General features: G+C 42.1%; 1 protein-coding gene across 7 annotated transcripts in view; it reads left to right on the forward strand.

Annotated features, from left to right (window-relative positions):
- TRRAP (transformation/transcription domain associated protein) overlaps positions 1 to 16094 on the forward strand; it is a 112932-nt gene that overhangs the window by 3179 nt on the left and 93659 nt on the right. For all 7 annotated transcript variants that reach the window (XM_034988374.1, XM_034988375.1, XM_034988380.1 and 4 more), the window contains exons 4-11: positions 5133 to 5243; positions 6204 to 6308; positions 7266 to 7349; positions 9393 to 9449; positions 11287 to 11412; positions 12651 to 12728; positions 12924 to 13012; positions 13916 to 14012. In XM_034988374.1, coding sequence (XP_034844265.1) covers positions 5133 to 5243; positions 6204 to 6308; positions 7266 to 7349; positions 9393 to 9449; positions 11287 to 11412; positions 12651 to 12728; positions 12924 to 13012; positions 13916 to 14012 — 747 coding nt within the window. The remainder of the gene's footprint in view (positions 1 to 5132; positions 5244 to 6203; positions 6309 to 7265; positions 7350 to 9392; positions 9450 to 11286; positions 11413 to 12650; positions 12729 to 12923; positions 13013 to 13915; positions 14013 to 16094) is intronic.

The raw sequence follows: 16094 nt of genomic DNA on the forward strand, positions 1-16094 counted from the left end.
TTTTGAGGCATAAACTTTCAGGATGCACTCAGACTTACATTGTAGATTCATTACTTTCACGTAATAGAGGGTGTGTTACTGTGGACTGAGAGCACTTGGCGTGACCTTGAGCAGTTCCTCTCTTCTCCACGTTCCACGATTTCCCGGTGTCCCATGGGTCCTTGGGCTCTGTTCACTTTTCTTCAGTCTTCTCTTTCTCTGGATCGGATGATTTCTATTATCTGTCTTCAGGTTTGCTCACTGTTTCTGTGTCCTCTCCAGTTGGCTGAGAGGTTTTAAAATTTCAGTTTACTTTTTATATTTTTTCCAGTTCTTATACTTTCAGTTTTGGAGTTTCCGTTTGGTTCTTCTTTCAGATTTCCCTTCTTCACAGAGATTATCATCGTGTATCAATACCATCTTGTTGTTGTTATTCTTGGACATTTTATAATGACTGCGTTTACAACATTTGGGCTAGATGAGGGTTAATTTCTACTGACTGTGGGTCACATTATCCTGCTTCTTGCGTTGTCTAGTAGTTTTTGATAATGTGGCGAATACTGTATTGTGAAGTATAGGGACTCTAGATTCTGACCTCCCTCTGAAGAGTACTGATATTTTGATTGTGATAGGCAGTTCAGTTCCTAGCTGATCTCCTCGAACATGCGTAGGCTTGGTTTTATGCTGTGGCATGGAGGATCCGTGGGAAGGCTAAGGTGTTCCCCAGGTCTCTCTAATTTGGCCAGATTCAACCTCCAAACTCCAGCTCCCATGGATATCATCACAGGTTGATTTTAGGCCTGGCTTGTGTTAGAGGTTTGGAATAGGCTTTCCTCTAGGGCACGGTCCTTCCTCAGCTGGATGTCTGGGATGTTAAAGAGGTGGTAGGAAAGTGTTGGCATTGTGTCCAGGCTGGAACCCCACCATCCTCCAACATTGCTGGACCTCTGATACCTCTTGAGATCTCTCAATCCCAAAGCCGTCACTGTCTGGTAAGCTTCAGGTGGTCTTACCTCATCTTACTTATACGTGCAGTCCAGTCCTCAGTCAAGGTCTCAGAGAAGACCATCCGCTATATTCTCTGGGGCTCTGTTTTGCAGATTCCGGCCACCTGAACTGCTCAGAACTTGTGTTTGCTCCTCACTTCAGCAGGACCATTCTGCTCTCCTTGGGTGCCAGCCTGCTGAGCTCCGGTCAGGACATGCGTGCACAGACCGAGAGCCATGGTGGTCATTATAATCTCCCCTTCTCCTGAAGGCTGTGGTCTAGCCCCTGCCTCTTGTCCAGCACCTGAAAACTGTTCCCTGGTTTTTTGTCCAACTTTATGGTTAGTTTCATGTTAGTTGCATAGGCAGGAGAGAAAGTCACATTTCTTTTTTTTTTTCTTTTTTTTTTTTTAAAGTAGGGATGATAAAACATTTCTCAGTTAATGTGATTAAGAACAGCAGATAAAATGTTTTTAGCTTCTGGCATGGTCATTTGAATTACAAAGGATCAAATAAATGCTAGTGGGAATGAATCCGTGCCCTACTCTCTGTAGCACTGGGTAGTATTTCCGTTTGGTGGGAGGTTTTTTTGGTGGTTTTATTTTAAGTAGACTTTTTTTTTTTAAGATTTTTTATTTATTTATCTGAGAGAGAGAATGGGAGACAGAGAGCATGAGAGGGGGAGGATCAGAGGGAGAAGCAGACTCCCCACTGAGCAGGGAGTCCGATGCGGGACTCGATCCCGAGACTCCAGGATCATGACCTGAGCCGAAGGCAGTTGCTTAACCAACTGAGCCACCCAGGCGCCCTTAAGTAGACGTTTTTAAGGACTTGTTGCCTTGAACTGAGCTGGGAAAAAAATGTCCCGAGGTATTCAGAGACTGAGCTAAAGAGCTTTCTCTTCTGCCCAAGTTGCTAACGCAAGCTGTTAAAAAAAAAAAAAAAAAAAAAAGATAAAAAAAGAGGTGGGAGGCAGGACATGATGGGCCTGCATTCTGTGTTTTTGGAAGAACTGCTCAGTGAGAACCATAGCCCCATCAGCTTTGAGAGGGTGGAGTCATGGGGGAGCTGGTGAGCCCGCAGAAAGCACGTGTGTGTCCAGCCTCTGAGTGTGGGCACTAAGTGTCCTACCCCTTTCTCTCCTGTCCTGTCTGGCAGTTAGCAAGTTAATTTCTGACTTTGGTCACAGACAAATTGATTAAATTCACAGAACTAAAAGGCAGTGAAGCAGTAAGTGTACTTGGGGCTTTCGAAAATTGTGACTTTGGAAATCCGTATGATAGAAACGTTGGCCTTCCATGAAATTCAGATGACTGAGCCCTTCAAAGAATTAAATACTAGAATGACCCTCCGTAGGTAATTCCAAATTACCACCACTACCACCCCAGAAAAATATCAGAATGAGCCGAGTGAGATTAAAAAAAAAAAAATCCCAGTGGTTTCAGGAGTCTTAGGAACATATTTCACTAAGCATTTAGGAATAAAATTGTGGGCTAGGTAAAGGTTCTGTGGGCCATCTTTCAGGACAGGATATAAAGGAACCTTCAAGTTAGAACTCACATGAAAAATTCATATGGATCAGAAAGCTGGGGGCTGAGTTGAAATCCTGGCAGAATAACCGGGCAGCTTGTTGAATGAATCTTTTTTTTTTTTTTAAAGATTTTATTTATTTATTTGAAAGAGAGAGAATGAGAGAGAGCACATGAGAAGGGGGAGGGTCAGAGGGAGAAGCAGGCTCCCTGCCGAGCAGGGAGCCCGATGCGGGACTCGATCCAGGGACTCCAGGATCATGACCCGAGCCAAAGGCAGTCGCTTAACCAACTGAGCCATCCGGGCGCCCGAATGAATCTTTTTTATCGGAGGAATTTGAAACTCTGTTTTGAAAACTATGGAAGCAGCGGTTGGTATGGGCTTATGTGCAGATGGCTTGATTTCTTGGTAACCTTGGTAATCTTCCAGTGGAAATGTTCCTTGAATCCTTGAATGTGGGTATTTTGTAAAAAGTCTTAAGCTTTGGGGCTAAAAGGTGACACACATGGTTCCTGCCCCCAGTGAATTCCCAGCCTGCTTGGGGAGAGGCTGGGAGGTACCTGAGGGCTTCTCCCACGGTGGTCTGTGTGAATGGAGCCCTGGGTTGGGCCGGGGAGCCTGGTGCTCAGGCACACGTTCCAGGAATCACACGATTTTCTTTCCTGGCTCCCGTGGCAACACTTTTCTGGTTTTCATCTGTTTCTCTGTCTCTTTCTTCATAGACTCCTCTTCCAAGATTACCTTATAATGGTAGACAACCCCACGTCTTTATCTTCAGCCCAGATCAGTGTCTGGAGTTTCAGACACTTGTATTTAATTAACTGCCCAGATGCCTCCTGTCAAGGGCTTGTCAGGCTCACGATAGTAACAGTTGAACCCCTTGCTCTCATGCTCCCATCCCCTGCTGTGCTAAACGAGTTTTAGTGCCTTTTACTTCCATGCACTCTAAATTTTGTGCCTTTGCATAGGCTTTTCTTAGAACCTTCTTTTCTACTTTCTCACATGGTTAACTCCTGCTGGCCTTTTAAGTTTTAGTGTAAACATCCCTTCTTGAGGAAGGCGCTCTCTGCCCTTGGTTCCATCCAGTACATGGTGTTCCCTTAGTTGCCAGTGTTTCCTCCATCCTAATTCTGTATTGTTCTTTTTTTTAATCTGTCTTCCCAGCACATGACTGCCTCCCCCATCTCCGAGGGCATGAATTGTATCTGCTTTCCTTTTTTTTTTTTTTTTTTAAGGTTTATTTATTTTTAAAGAGAGGGAAAGTGCACGTGGGCAGGCACAAGCGAGCGGGGAGAGGGGGCAGAGGGAGAGAGAGAGATTCCCAAGCAGATTCCCCACCGAGCGCAGAGCCTGACATGGGGCTCCATCTCAGGACCCTGAGATCGTGACCTGAGCCAAACCCAAGAGTCAGATGCTCAACCGACTGAACCACCCGGGTGCCCCTCTGTTTTCTTCATCTTATCCCCGCTGAGCACATGATAGAGCCTCAGTGACTATTTGTTGAATGGGCAAGTGAGGCCTTAATAGGGGAAAGAACTTGACTGTTAAAGACTCAATTTCCGAAGACTTCTAAAGCTTATGAACTGATACTCAGCAAGTTTTATAACCTCTCTGAGCCTCTTTACCTGTGAAAGGGAGATAACACTTACCTTAGGCTCTCGAGGACTGAGTGAGAAAGAGTAAAAACACACAGCTCAGTATTTAGCCCACAGGTGCTCTGGTAATAACACCAGATGACATTAGTGAGCATTTACTGTAGAGCCTTACCTATGTCCTAAATTAACTCATGTAATCTTTATGTGATTCCATAGGGTGGGAAATAATATGATTAGTCGACAGGTAGGGGCACTGAGGCACAGAGACGAGGTTACTGCCCAAGGTTTCCACTTCCTAAGCGGGATCCAGAAACCGCTTAGGAGCCGTTTTACCGCACTGTCTCCAGACTGGAGGTTCATTTTCATTTCTCCTTTTAAAGTCAGCGCTGGGATTAATAATAGATGAGGTTCGATTATCATCTAATTAACATAGATCTGACCAATAAATTAGCTTTTCCGGTTAGAAAAAGGTGCCACTTTGTTGTTGTTGTTTTTTAAAGATTTTTATTTATTTATTGAGTGAGAGTGGTAGAGAGCATGAGAGGGGGAGTGTCAGAGGGAGAGGCAGACTCCTGGCTGAGCAGGGAGCCTGATGCGGGACTCGATCCCAGGACTCCAGGATCATGACCTGAGCCGAAGGCAGTCACTTAAACAACTGAGCCACCCAGGTGCCCCAAAAGGTGCCAGTTTGTTGAGGCACTTCATTTTCCACTTGAAGAAGCTAAGATCTAGAAGCCAAGTGATTTCTCAGAGGTCTCACGCTTAGCTTGTGCACAGCAGGGCCTCTAGAACAGGGCCACATTCCACATTCCCCCAGCATTACAGTGAATTTTAACATTTACTTCACATCTTAAATTGGATTTCAGAAGCACTGATCCTTGTACTTAAAACTGTGTTACCACTGAAGGGTCTAAAAGCATTAAAAATTACTGTTGGCTTTGCTAAAATGTTTTATGTTTTCTTGAGATTATAACATAGTGAATTTGAAAGGAAAGTATATACACAAACTTGATGGGGTTTTCTTTTATTTTTGCATAATTAGAATGTAACGTCATCTCCTCAATATTCTACGTTCCTGGAACATATCATCCCTCGATTTCTCACATTTCTTCAAGACGGAGAAGTTCAGTTTCTCCAGGAGAAACCAGCCCAGGTAATCTGTTCAGAAATATCAGATGGGGGAGGGGGGGTGTCATGGTGTAAAATCGCAAGCATTTATGAATTAAAACACCTGAGAAAATTTAGGGTTCCACTTTAAAGTAGGATTTTGTCATGTAAGGATGACTCTGTCCCCGACCATGCCTCCTCAGTTAAGGTTTTAATTTAAATCATTCACATTTGCCAGCTGATGACGTGTGTACACAGAGTTCAAATATCCACAAAACGAGGGAATGACCCTTTAGTGACCCTCTTCATACCCAGTGCCCTCCTCTGCTCTTCTGCTGTCAATTCTCGTAACTTCTGATCAGTTTTATCTGTACCCCTACCCATTCTTTGTGCCCCCTTCCCCACGTTGATCATTTTAAAAGTCTCATATCAATTTTTTCTATAACAATTTCAGTGTGTCTCTTAAAAATAAGTCTTTAAAAATTACCATAATGCCAGTGAAAGTTATTGCCAAATTTTTATATTGTACCAGTCGAAGGCCTACACCTTTGACCTGCCTTTCAGTTGTCGGCTCCGTAGACCGAATCCTGAAAGCTTAGTCAGCTTGTGGTGTAATCAGTTGTTGGGGAGAGAGGATTGTAGGAACCAAACCTCTGTTGGAGGGAGATCCCAAACCAAGTTCAGTTTGTGTTGTGCTCTTTCATGTGAAATCCACCAGACATTCACACACTGGTGCCCTTCCCCTGGAAATAATGATTAGTTGTGAAAGAGGGAAAGTTTGGCTTGCTTGATTTCGTGCACAACTGTAGAAATCTTGAATGGTTTGTGGTACATACTTGGGATTACGTTTTAGTAATTTACAGGATTATTTCTGAAATGGGGTCTGTCTCATAGTTTGGCGGTTCCCCCTGCTGGGTGCAGATAGCCGTGTAATTTACAGAGTGAAAGGATTATTTGAGACTCTCGGGAGGATTTGATATTTACATTTTTTATTTTTCCTCACCAGCAACTGCGGAAGCTAGTACTCGAGATAATTCACAGGATACCAACCAACGAACATCTTCGTCCTCATACAAAAAATGTTCTATCTGTGATGTTTCGCTTTTTAGAGGTAATCTTTGAGAATTCTTGTTATTTAGCCATATCTAGGTTATCGGTTTTCTTACTGTGGAATCTAGTATTACACAACTACTTCCCTTTCACTAAAGTTCTGATTCACACGAGTAAAAATTTTCTTAATGTCCGTTTTCCCCCCATTTTGCTGACCAAATTAAGGAATATTAATTGAAGATTCTTTGTTTTGAGTCAACAGGGAATTGACTAGTCATGGTGGAAATCTTTGGCAAGGGCTGGGCTGATAAACTCAGAGTGCAAGGCTCTCTGGCTTTGTGCTACTTTAGACACAGTAGATGCTCATGAAGAGTTTCTCAAATTCTTCAGGTGAATCCATCTGGTACCTGCCTGTTACTGTAGCCTCTAAATTGTTTTCTTGCTGTTCTTAGTCTCGATATGTTTAGAATTCTGTTGTGTTTCTGGGCCCCTTGGAAGGATGAGCTTTGGAGGGGATAGAGCTGGATTCAGATCCCGGCTCTGCCGTGTGTTAACCGTATCATGTTAGCCGCGTGGCTTACCTTCTACGAGTCCTAACTTGCCATGGGTAAGATGTGGAAGACACCCCATTCCAAGAATGTGAAGTGTTTAGCAGCTGGTCCAATAAAAACATAGTGGGTTTTTCTGACAATATTTTCAAGCAATGAAGAAGTGTCATTTGGACCATTAAGACCTTCGCTTATGGTGTGACTTGCCTTAAGTGCCAGTTTTTCATCTGTCAGAGTACTACTTTCCAGAGCTTACTGGCAGGATGCCCTTCCCATGGTCCACCAAAGACCTCCAGAGCTTCTTACCTGAGATAATTATGTTCTGTGTTCAACAAATCAAATCTGAGTTGGCTGATGGAGGGTGTGTATACAGGAAAATGCTTGGAAGATAGTCTGTAATCTTTAGATTAAAATAACCTCAGAAATATAACTCTCTTTTAAATGCCTTTTTTTTTTTTTTTTTTTTTAAGACGGAAAATGAAGAGAATGTTCTTATTTGTCTAAGAATAATCATTGAGCTCCACAAACAGTTCAGGCCGCCCATCACACAAGAAGTAAGTGTTTATCCGGTTAGCATTTATAAAAGTGTGACAACAGGTTTTTTCCCGCCGTGTGGTTTATTTACTCTCTTAGAGTTGACAGGACACGTGCTATTTTCAAGAAAAGGATAGCCTAAGCTTGGGGGAAATTCTTGATGGGTTTCACAGTGACTTTTTTCTTGTCAATGTTTACATGAATATTTGCCTGAATTTGTACATTCGTTGAAATGCGGTAAACTACCAGACTGGCAGGGCTGTTTGGGTAATTCTGGTATGTACAGGTCTGCTGTGCCAGAAGGCTCCATCATTTTATGCTGTGCGGTGGTTTAAGATGTGGGTTCTGAAGTCAGAACTGGGTTGGAATCTCAGCCCTGTAATTAGTGGGTATTGACATTGGTCAGCGCCTAGCCCCTCTTGGAGGCTTTTCCATAAAATGAGGATTCTCACAGGACACATCCTCCAAAGGTTGCTTGAAGAATTAAAAGAGTTTTTTTTGAAACCTATAATTACAATCTGTATATCCTGGCAAACATACCCTCCCACAAAATGCCTGTTTTTTATACTCATTGTTTATTGGTTCAAGTTAGATGTAAAAGAGTTCATAGAGGGCAGTAACCACGTTCATATAATGAGAGTGGAAAAATCAGTCAAAAATCAGGTTTTCATTAAGGAAGTCATACAGGAGTAAAATATAAATGTAGTGAGTGTGGGAAAACCTCTGATTCTAGGTCCTATTTTATGTGACACCAGAGAACTCATACCGAGTTAAATATGTGGGTATGCAGTAAATAGGGAAACATGAGGATTTAGTGGATCGGAGGACTTCCATTTGGAGTCAGGATCCTTTAGGAGATTTTCAGCATATCGAGAATAAACCCTTGCTTGTCTGACTGCATTTTGATTTTGCCCGTCGAAATGCCACTCAGTGGTTATTGGTTGAAGTCTTGAAAATGGATGAGAAGCCTCTTATCACCCTGAGATATTTGAAGAATTAAATACAAAAGTTAAAGTTCTTAGGGTGATTGGCACCTGCCTAGTAGGCACTAAACATGCTGTGTTAGCCGTAATTATGATACGCTTCTCTGTTGTGAACCTTAGTAGCCTGTTGTAGATTATTTTGAAATTAAAAGAATAAAGATGAAGTAGAATTCCCATCATCTAAAGAAAACTAATGTCTTATTTCTGTTCCTTTTCCTATTTTATGTATATTTTCTGTGTAAATATGATACTGCGTGTGGCATTTTATATCCTGTTTCCCTTCCCATCGTGAAAGAGTGTTTTCCAATCATAAAAAGTCCTTTATAGTAGTTTTTAATGGATGCGTAATAAGTAGTCTTTCTTATGATGCCTTTGTGTTTGGATAATTAAGGTATTTCAAAATTTTTATTTTAGGACTGTTGCTGAGTATCTTGTTGACAGTTCAGATTATTTCGTGGACTAGGTTTGTAAGAGTAGGATTATCAAGTCCAGAGTGTTAATGCTTTAACGTTAAGTCTATTTCCAGAAAGGTTTGAGCAGTTGACGCTTCCCCTGGTAGTACGGGAGAGTCTCCCTCTCGTTGGACTCTGTCTTGCGTGGTGTAGCAGTACTTTCTGAAAGGCAAGACGTGGCATTTATTTTAATTTTCATTCCTTTGCCCTTCCTGAATTAGAAACTTACTTCCTTTATATTTCCTTTTTTTAAAAGATTTTATTTATTTATTTGACAGAGAGAGAGACACAGCGAGAGAGGGAACACAAGCAGGGGGAGTGGGAGAGGGAGAAGCAGGCTTCCCGCCGAGCAGGGAGCCCGATGTGGGACTCGATCCCAGGACCCAGGGATCATGACCTGAGCCGAAGGCAGACGCTTAACGACTGAGCCACCTAGGCGCCCCTGTATTTCCTTTTTTGTCTGTCCGTTTACGTCCATTGCCTGTTTGTATTTTGAGTCTGACATTTTTCCTGCCTGTTTTTATGAGTTTTTATATAGTAAGACTATGAATATTTTTGTTACTTATTATCAGCATTTTCTGTTGATAAATATCTTCCTTATATTGTCTTTTTTTAATTTTATTTTTAGATTCATCATTTTTTGGATTTTGTGAAACAGATTTACAAGGAGCTTCCAAAAGTAGTGGTATGTTTTTAATATTGTTTGACTCCGTTATTTATATTCATTTATTACTTCTTCATTCTAAAGGGAATTTGGAATAGTTGGGTTGAAGGAATAATTGGGGGGTGGGGGGATGCTGATTTTAGAATGAGGAGTGGTTAGTGGTGGTCAGAATGTAGATTGATAAATCAGCTGTTCGAAAGAAGAATTCTCTTGCTTTCACAGTTTAAATACATTACTTTTGACATAAAAACAGTAATATATTTTTATTTTAGAAATTTGCAAAAAAAAAACAACAAAAACCCAAGGCGAGTCATCCATAATTTTTTCACTTGTAAGCAACCACTGATGTTGAGGATTTTTTGTTTGTTTTTTCTTCACATTTTTCCTGCTTTTTGAAGATGGTTGCACTCCTATTGCCTTTTTTGGGCAGGGGTGTACACTTTCAGCCTCCTTTTCAGTATCATTAAAATTCTTTCCTATATCGAAAGAAGTTTTTCTGAGTGGTGTCAGCTGCTTGTGGAAGTGTGTGTTGTGCATGAGGGTGGGCTCCTCCCCACCTTAGCCTCGCCTAGTAGATGGCGCCACTGGGACCAGTTTGGAACGGTCTCTTAAAACGCTTCTGCCGGCAGTCATAGTCCTTAGTGGCCCCGTAAACTTCCTGTCCTGTGCGTGTACCTGGACTGTCTCCTTGATGCGGCTCTTCCCAGTTTTCCGTTCCTAACTATCACAAGTAATCACAAGAAGTAAAAATCATTCTGCGTGAATGTGTTCATATGTCAGAGGTTTTTTTTTTAAAGATTTTACTTATTTATTTGAGATAGAATGAGAGAGAGAGAGAGAGCACATGAGAGGGGGGAGGGTCAGAGGGAGAAGCAGACTCCCCGCCGAGCAGGGAGCCCGATGCGGGACTCGATCCCGGGACTCCAGGATCATGACCTGAGCCGGAGGCAGTCGCTTAACCAACTGAGCCACCCAGGCGCCCCGTCTTTTTTTTTTTTTTTTAAGATTTATTTATTTATTTGAGAGAGCGAGAAAGTACACGAGAGGGGGGAGGGTTAGAGGGAGAAGCAGACTCCCCGCCGAGCAGGGAGCCTGACGCAGGACCCGATCCCGGGACTCCAGGATCATGACCTGAGCCGAAGGCAGTCGCTTAACCAACTGAGCCACCCAGGCGCCCCATATGTCAGAGTTTTTATTCTAAAGATTTTTTTTTTAAGCTTTAAAAACAATTTTTAAAAATTATCAAGGTAAAATGGACTCCTTATGGTATTTTGAGGATTTTAACCTAAGAATGTATAAAACTTAAAACTTAATTGAGTTCTGGTTACCAAGTCCTGTCACCTGTCACTTCAGTCAGAAAAGCTGCTTTTTATAAGAAGTGGTTTTATTTCATGGAAAGCCCAAATTGCACTAAGGACTAAGGATGGCAACGAGGCCCTGGCATTTTAAAAATGTCTGTCCTTTGCTTCGGTTCCTGCCTTTGATCTCTGTGGAGGAGACTGTTTGCAAAGTGGATTCGGTGGAGACCAGCTCCTCGGTTCCTACCACCAGAGGGATGGGCCACATTCTCCCCTGCCTGCTGAGGTAGTAATATATTATGCCATGCACTTCATCTTTTACCAGCCAGGAAAAAAAGGTAGAAAGCATTTTGGGCAAGTTTTTGTCTTCTGTTGTTGGAGGTGGAGAATGTTGTCGCTGTCATGTTATCTTGGTCCGTAAAGAGGACCCCAAATTGTATGGCATCAGTGCGACAGAGACGTGTACGACACTGGGTTTCGTCCACCACAGGTCAGGTGTGTTTCACTGAGGAATAGCGTGTCTGACTTGAGGAAGAATGATTTGTGCTCTTTTTATGCAGAACCGCTACTTTGAGAACCCTCAGGTGATCCCCGAGAACACAGTCCCTCCCCCCGAAATGGTTGGTATGATCACCACAATTGCTGTGAAAGTCAATCCAGAGCGTGAGGACAGTGAGACAAGAACAGTAAGTTTTTTTCAGTTTTGTTTTGTTTTGTTTTTATCCCTGTCTCCTGTACTGGGTAGAGGATACTGACTTTTTATGCATATATTTAGCGTATTGGGGGGGTTTCTCCGCTAAGCACTGGAGGCAGCTAAGATAGCACACGTGTGTGTGCCTGAGAGCGCATCACTGATTCTCTGGGCAGCTTTGAAGTGCTGAACGAGACTGTTGCTCACCATGGATGCAGAGATCAGATGATCAAACTGTAGTGGAAATCCAGAATCACCTGTTGGAAAGACAGCTGCCCAGGCTACGGGGCCTCTGCTCCATCCTTAGCTTTGACATTAACGAGGTCTCTTTAAGCTACCTAGAAATTTCTAGCCCAGGACCTGAGAGCGTAGGCCCTGGGCACAGAAGCTTGGGGACGATGTTCCAGCCCCACCGCTTGGGCTTTCTAACTGTAGCAAAGCACATAATTTTGGTTCTGGCCTTAATTTTCTCTCTCATTATCTGAAAAACGTGCCTTGTGTAATTTTGTGAAGGGAATGCTGGTGTTGTCTGCAGGTAATGTGTCGTATTTGAAGTATCCGGCACACCGGTACTCTGTAGGGAGCAGTTACAACAACTGTGTTTTCAGGATTGAATTAAGAATTTCATCTGTATTTGTTTTACTGCAGTCATTTTGCAGTAAATGTTGCAGTAAAAGTTTCAGTCTGTGCTAGGCTAAACAGGAATCTACATTTTGAATGAAGCTTTCATTCCTTTTCTCTTCCTGAATCAGAAACTTTTTTTCAGTTTCAGTCTTTGTGTTTCTTCTCTTCTCTGCTCCTGTCTGTTGTCCTTCTCTCTCTGAGTCTGACATTTTCCTTACCTGCACTGGGAGTTCTTATATATTTAGACTATTACATTTTTTGGTATATTTATCATAAGCGTTCTTTCTTTATAAATATTTTTGAGTAACACTGGGTAAATTTGTACTTTTTGCTGTTATTTTGAGTTAATAGGTACCAATTTAAAATTTCCTCAGGTGATTTGAATGTCTAAGTTTTGACAAATTTTCCTGATGTTTTTGCTGGGGGTGAGGGCATTGGAAAATATAAAAACCCTTATATTAAATGGTAGTTCTTTGTGCTTTATTTTCAAAAATAGTTTGCTCTTTCACCACACGTACTTTCTCTTCATTTCACTGGGGCGATGCTTAGTAGTGGGCTATGTTACGTGCCATGGTGATAACCATGGTCCTGCTTGCTTCTCTCTTACAGCATTCCATCATTCCAAGAGGATCTCTTTCTCTGAAAGTGTTGGCAGAATTGCCCATTATTGTTGTTCTGATGTATCAGGTATGCATATTGCTTACTAGTGTCTCTTGGGTTTGGGGCTTCTTGTAGGATGACAGAGTTTTCTTTGGCCAGTGGAAGATGCGTGGGATGCACACATGCTAACTAATGCAGTGAATCTTAGAGGTTTTTGGTATGCCACATTATTTTGCCATAGCAGAGTGTAAGAGCATGAAAATCTGGTATGTTTGCTTTTAGCTCTACAAACTGAACATCCACAATGTTGTTGCTGAGTTTGTGCCCTTGATCATGAATACCATTGCCATTCAGGTATCTGCACAAGCCAGGTGAGGTTTCTTCGGACAGTGACATGGCTGACTGCCACAGTTCTATAATTCCAAGTAAAAATATACTTGCTGTCGTCTTTTGTAAGACGTGAAAATTTTGAGTGATAAAATTTTGGTAAAATGATACGCACTTTTGACTTTTTGAACTTGTACTTCAATAATGATGTGAATAGTTCTATCAGTCCCTTATTTTGAAAAGATGAGCTAATATCTTGGGTTTGGGTGTCTTGTGAATTTAGAATTACCATTAGGTGTTACTGTGCTCACTCCCAGCTGTGGGAGAAGCAAGCCTTTCCACCTTCAAGCCCATTCATGCTGTGTCTTTCAGCATGAGTGCTAGAATGTTCTATACCCCTAGTTCCCTCTCACCTGTCACCCTTCGTCACTGAACACGTGAACCGTGCATGTTTATCTTTTGAAGCCCCATTGAAGCTTTTCCTCAAACTTAGCAGCATTCTCTTAAGCCTCTGTCACTCACTCTCGACTGCAGCCCATCCGGCCCTGAGTCATTGGAGGGCAAGATCTGAGGGTGAATCAGCTGTAACAGCCCTTGGGGGCCCTAAGTAGGGTCTGTCACGGAGCAGTCAGTCTCCTGATAGAGTCTGCTGGCTGAGTGGATCAGTCTGGCCTGGGCTCTGGGATGCACGTTGGAGCTGCTCTGGAATGGCTTGGAGGACTGCTTGCTTCATGCCTTTAAACCCTTGTGTTATTTGGAACTGCACACAAATGTAGAATATTTACAGTTGGTGCTGCGTTCTGGTCTGTGTAGAAATCGCATTTTTAGTAATTTCAGATCACAAATTTAGAAATCACAATTTTAGTAATTCCTGTAAGCTTTGATTAATATTAACATCACCTAAAGAGTTGAGCTAATATTGTCAATTCTGTTCACTTCTCATTCAGGCAACATAAGCTTTACAACAAGGAGTTGTATGCTGACTTTATTGCTGCTCAGATTAAAACATTGTCATTTTTAGCTTATATCATCAGAATTTATCAGGTAAGTTCATTGACTTTTTTAAAAAATTTATTTATTTTTTTATTTTTTGAAGATTTTTTATTTATTTATTTGAGAGAGAGAGTGAGAGAGAGCACGCAAGAGGGGGTAGGGTCAGAGGGAGAAGCAGACTCCCCGCCGAGCAGGGAGCCCGATGCGGGACTCGATCCTGGGACTCCGGGATCATGACCTGAGCCGAAGGCAGTCGCTTAACCAACTGAGCCACCCAGGCACCCAAGTTCATTGACTTTTAAGTCAAGTTTACTGAGATACAATTTACATGCAATAAAATTCACCTTTTGTAGGTATTCAGTTCTATGAATTGACAGATGCATGCAGTTAGTAACTACCAACACAATGAAATAGAGAGCATTTCAAAATTTCTTTTATACGTTTACAGTCCATTTTCTCCCCAGTCCCTGGCAAACACTTGTTTTTTGGCGCCTAGTTTTGCCCTTTCCAGAATGTCGAACAAATGAATCCCATAGTTGGGTAGTGTATGTAACCTTTTGAGTGTCACTTCTTTCACTTAGCAGTAGCGCTGAGATTTAGTCTTACTATTTTATTTTTACTGGTGGTTAGCTGTCTTAGTCTGCTTAGGCTCCCTCAAAAATACCATAGTGGATGGCTCAAACAACAAAAACTTACCAAGATCGAGGTTCTAGCAAGTTTCTGGCAAGGACTCCGCCTTCTTGCTGTGTCCTCACATGGGGTGGGGGGGGGGGGGGGGGAGGAATGAGATGCAGACATTACTCTTTCTCTTCTAAGGCCACAATCCATTGGATTAAGGCCCCATACTTAAGACCTCATTTAACCTTAATTACTTCCTAAAGACTCTGGTTTCTGGGTACAGTCACAATGGGGGTGAGGGCTTCAGCATGAATTTGGGGCGCGGGGGGGACACACTGTCATCTGTAGCTGCAGTACCCCCCTGTATGGATGCACCAGGCTGTGTTTATCCATTCACCAGTTGCTGAACATTTGGGTTGTTTCTAATTTTTTTTTTTAAGCAGCTTTATCATAATATAATTCACATATAATTCACATATTAATTGTACACTTTTAAAGTGTACAGTTAAGGGGTTTTTAGTTTATTCGAGGCTTTATACAACTGTCACCACCATCTAATTTTAGAACTGTGTCACCCTAAAAAGAATCCCCATCCTGATGACCATCGACATTCATTTTCCTATGGTCCCCAGCCCCTGATAGCCACCCATGTCCTTTCGATCGGTAGATATGCCGATTGTTTTGTTTGTTTTTTTTTTTAAAGATTTTATTTATTTATTTGAGACAGAGAGCACATGAGGGGGGGAGGGTCAGAGGGAGAAGCAGGCTCCCTGCCGAGCAGGGAGCCTGATGCGGGACTTGATCCAGGGACTCCAGGATCATGACCTGAGCCGAAGGCAGTCGCTTAACCAACTGAGCCACCCAGGCGCCCCCATTTCTGGACATTGTTAATAAGTCCATCGTAAATAAACCCTGGCACCCAGATTTTCATATGGATGTATTTGGTGCATCGACTTCCGCTGCTGTTGAAAGTTGTGTGTTACAGCAAGTTTTGAGGAGAGATTGGAACTTAAAAAAATGGCATCATTCATAAGCCAGTGATAGAAGAGTTTGGGATGCTCTTTTGAGGAGCCTGAAGAGTGATTTTGTTTCTGTTCTTCCGCACTCATAGTTGTAGTCTGTCCTGATTTCAGTCCTGAGAAGAACTTGGAGGAAAGAAATGACACCTTATTTCCCATTAGTCATACAATGTTTTTGAGTAAAATTCTGGTGTAGTTACAGTTATGTATAGCAGTGGAATTATATTACAGTTTTTTTTGTTTTTGTTTTTTAAGGAAAAAACTTAATTTTCAGGAAAGTAAAAACGAAAACACATTGCCAAATTGTGTAGAGTAAAAACTACCTTTGAAAGCATTTGTAACTCTTTTTGTCCCTTTTTAAGGGCATTTCTCTAGATAATGATAATTTGCACTGAGAATATGGAACTTTTGGTTTTAAAAATCTGAATTAGGAGGGGCGCCTGGGTGGCTCAGTCGGTTAAGTGGCTGCCTTCAGCTCAGGTCATGATCCCAGGCT

Source organism: Mirounga leonina, unplaced genomic scaffold, assembly GCF_011800145.1.
Source record: "Mirounga leonina isolate KUSES-001 unplaced genomic scaffold, KU_Mleo_1.0 Mir_454, whole genome shotgun sequence".
NCBI lineage: Eukaryota > Metazoa > Chordata > Mammalia > Carnivora > Phocidae > Mirounga > Mirounga leonina.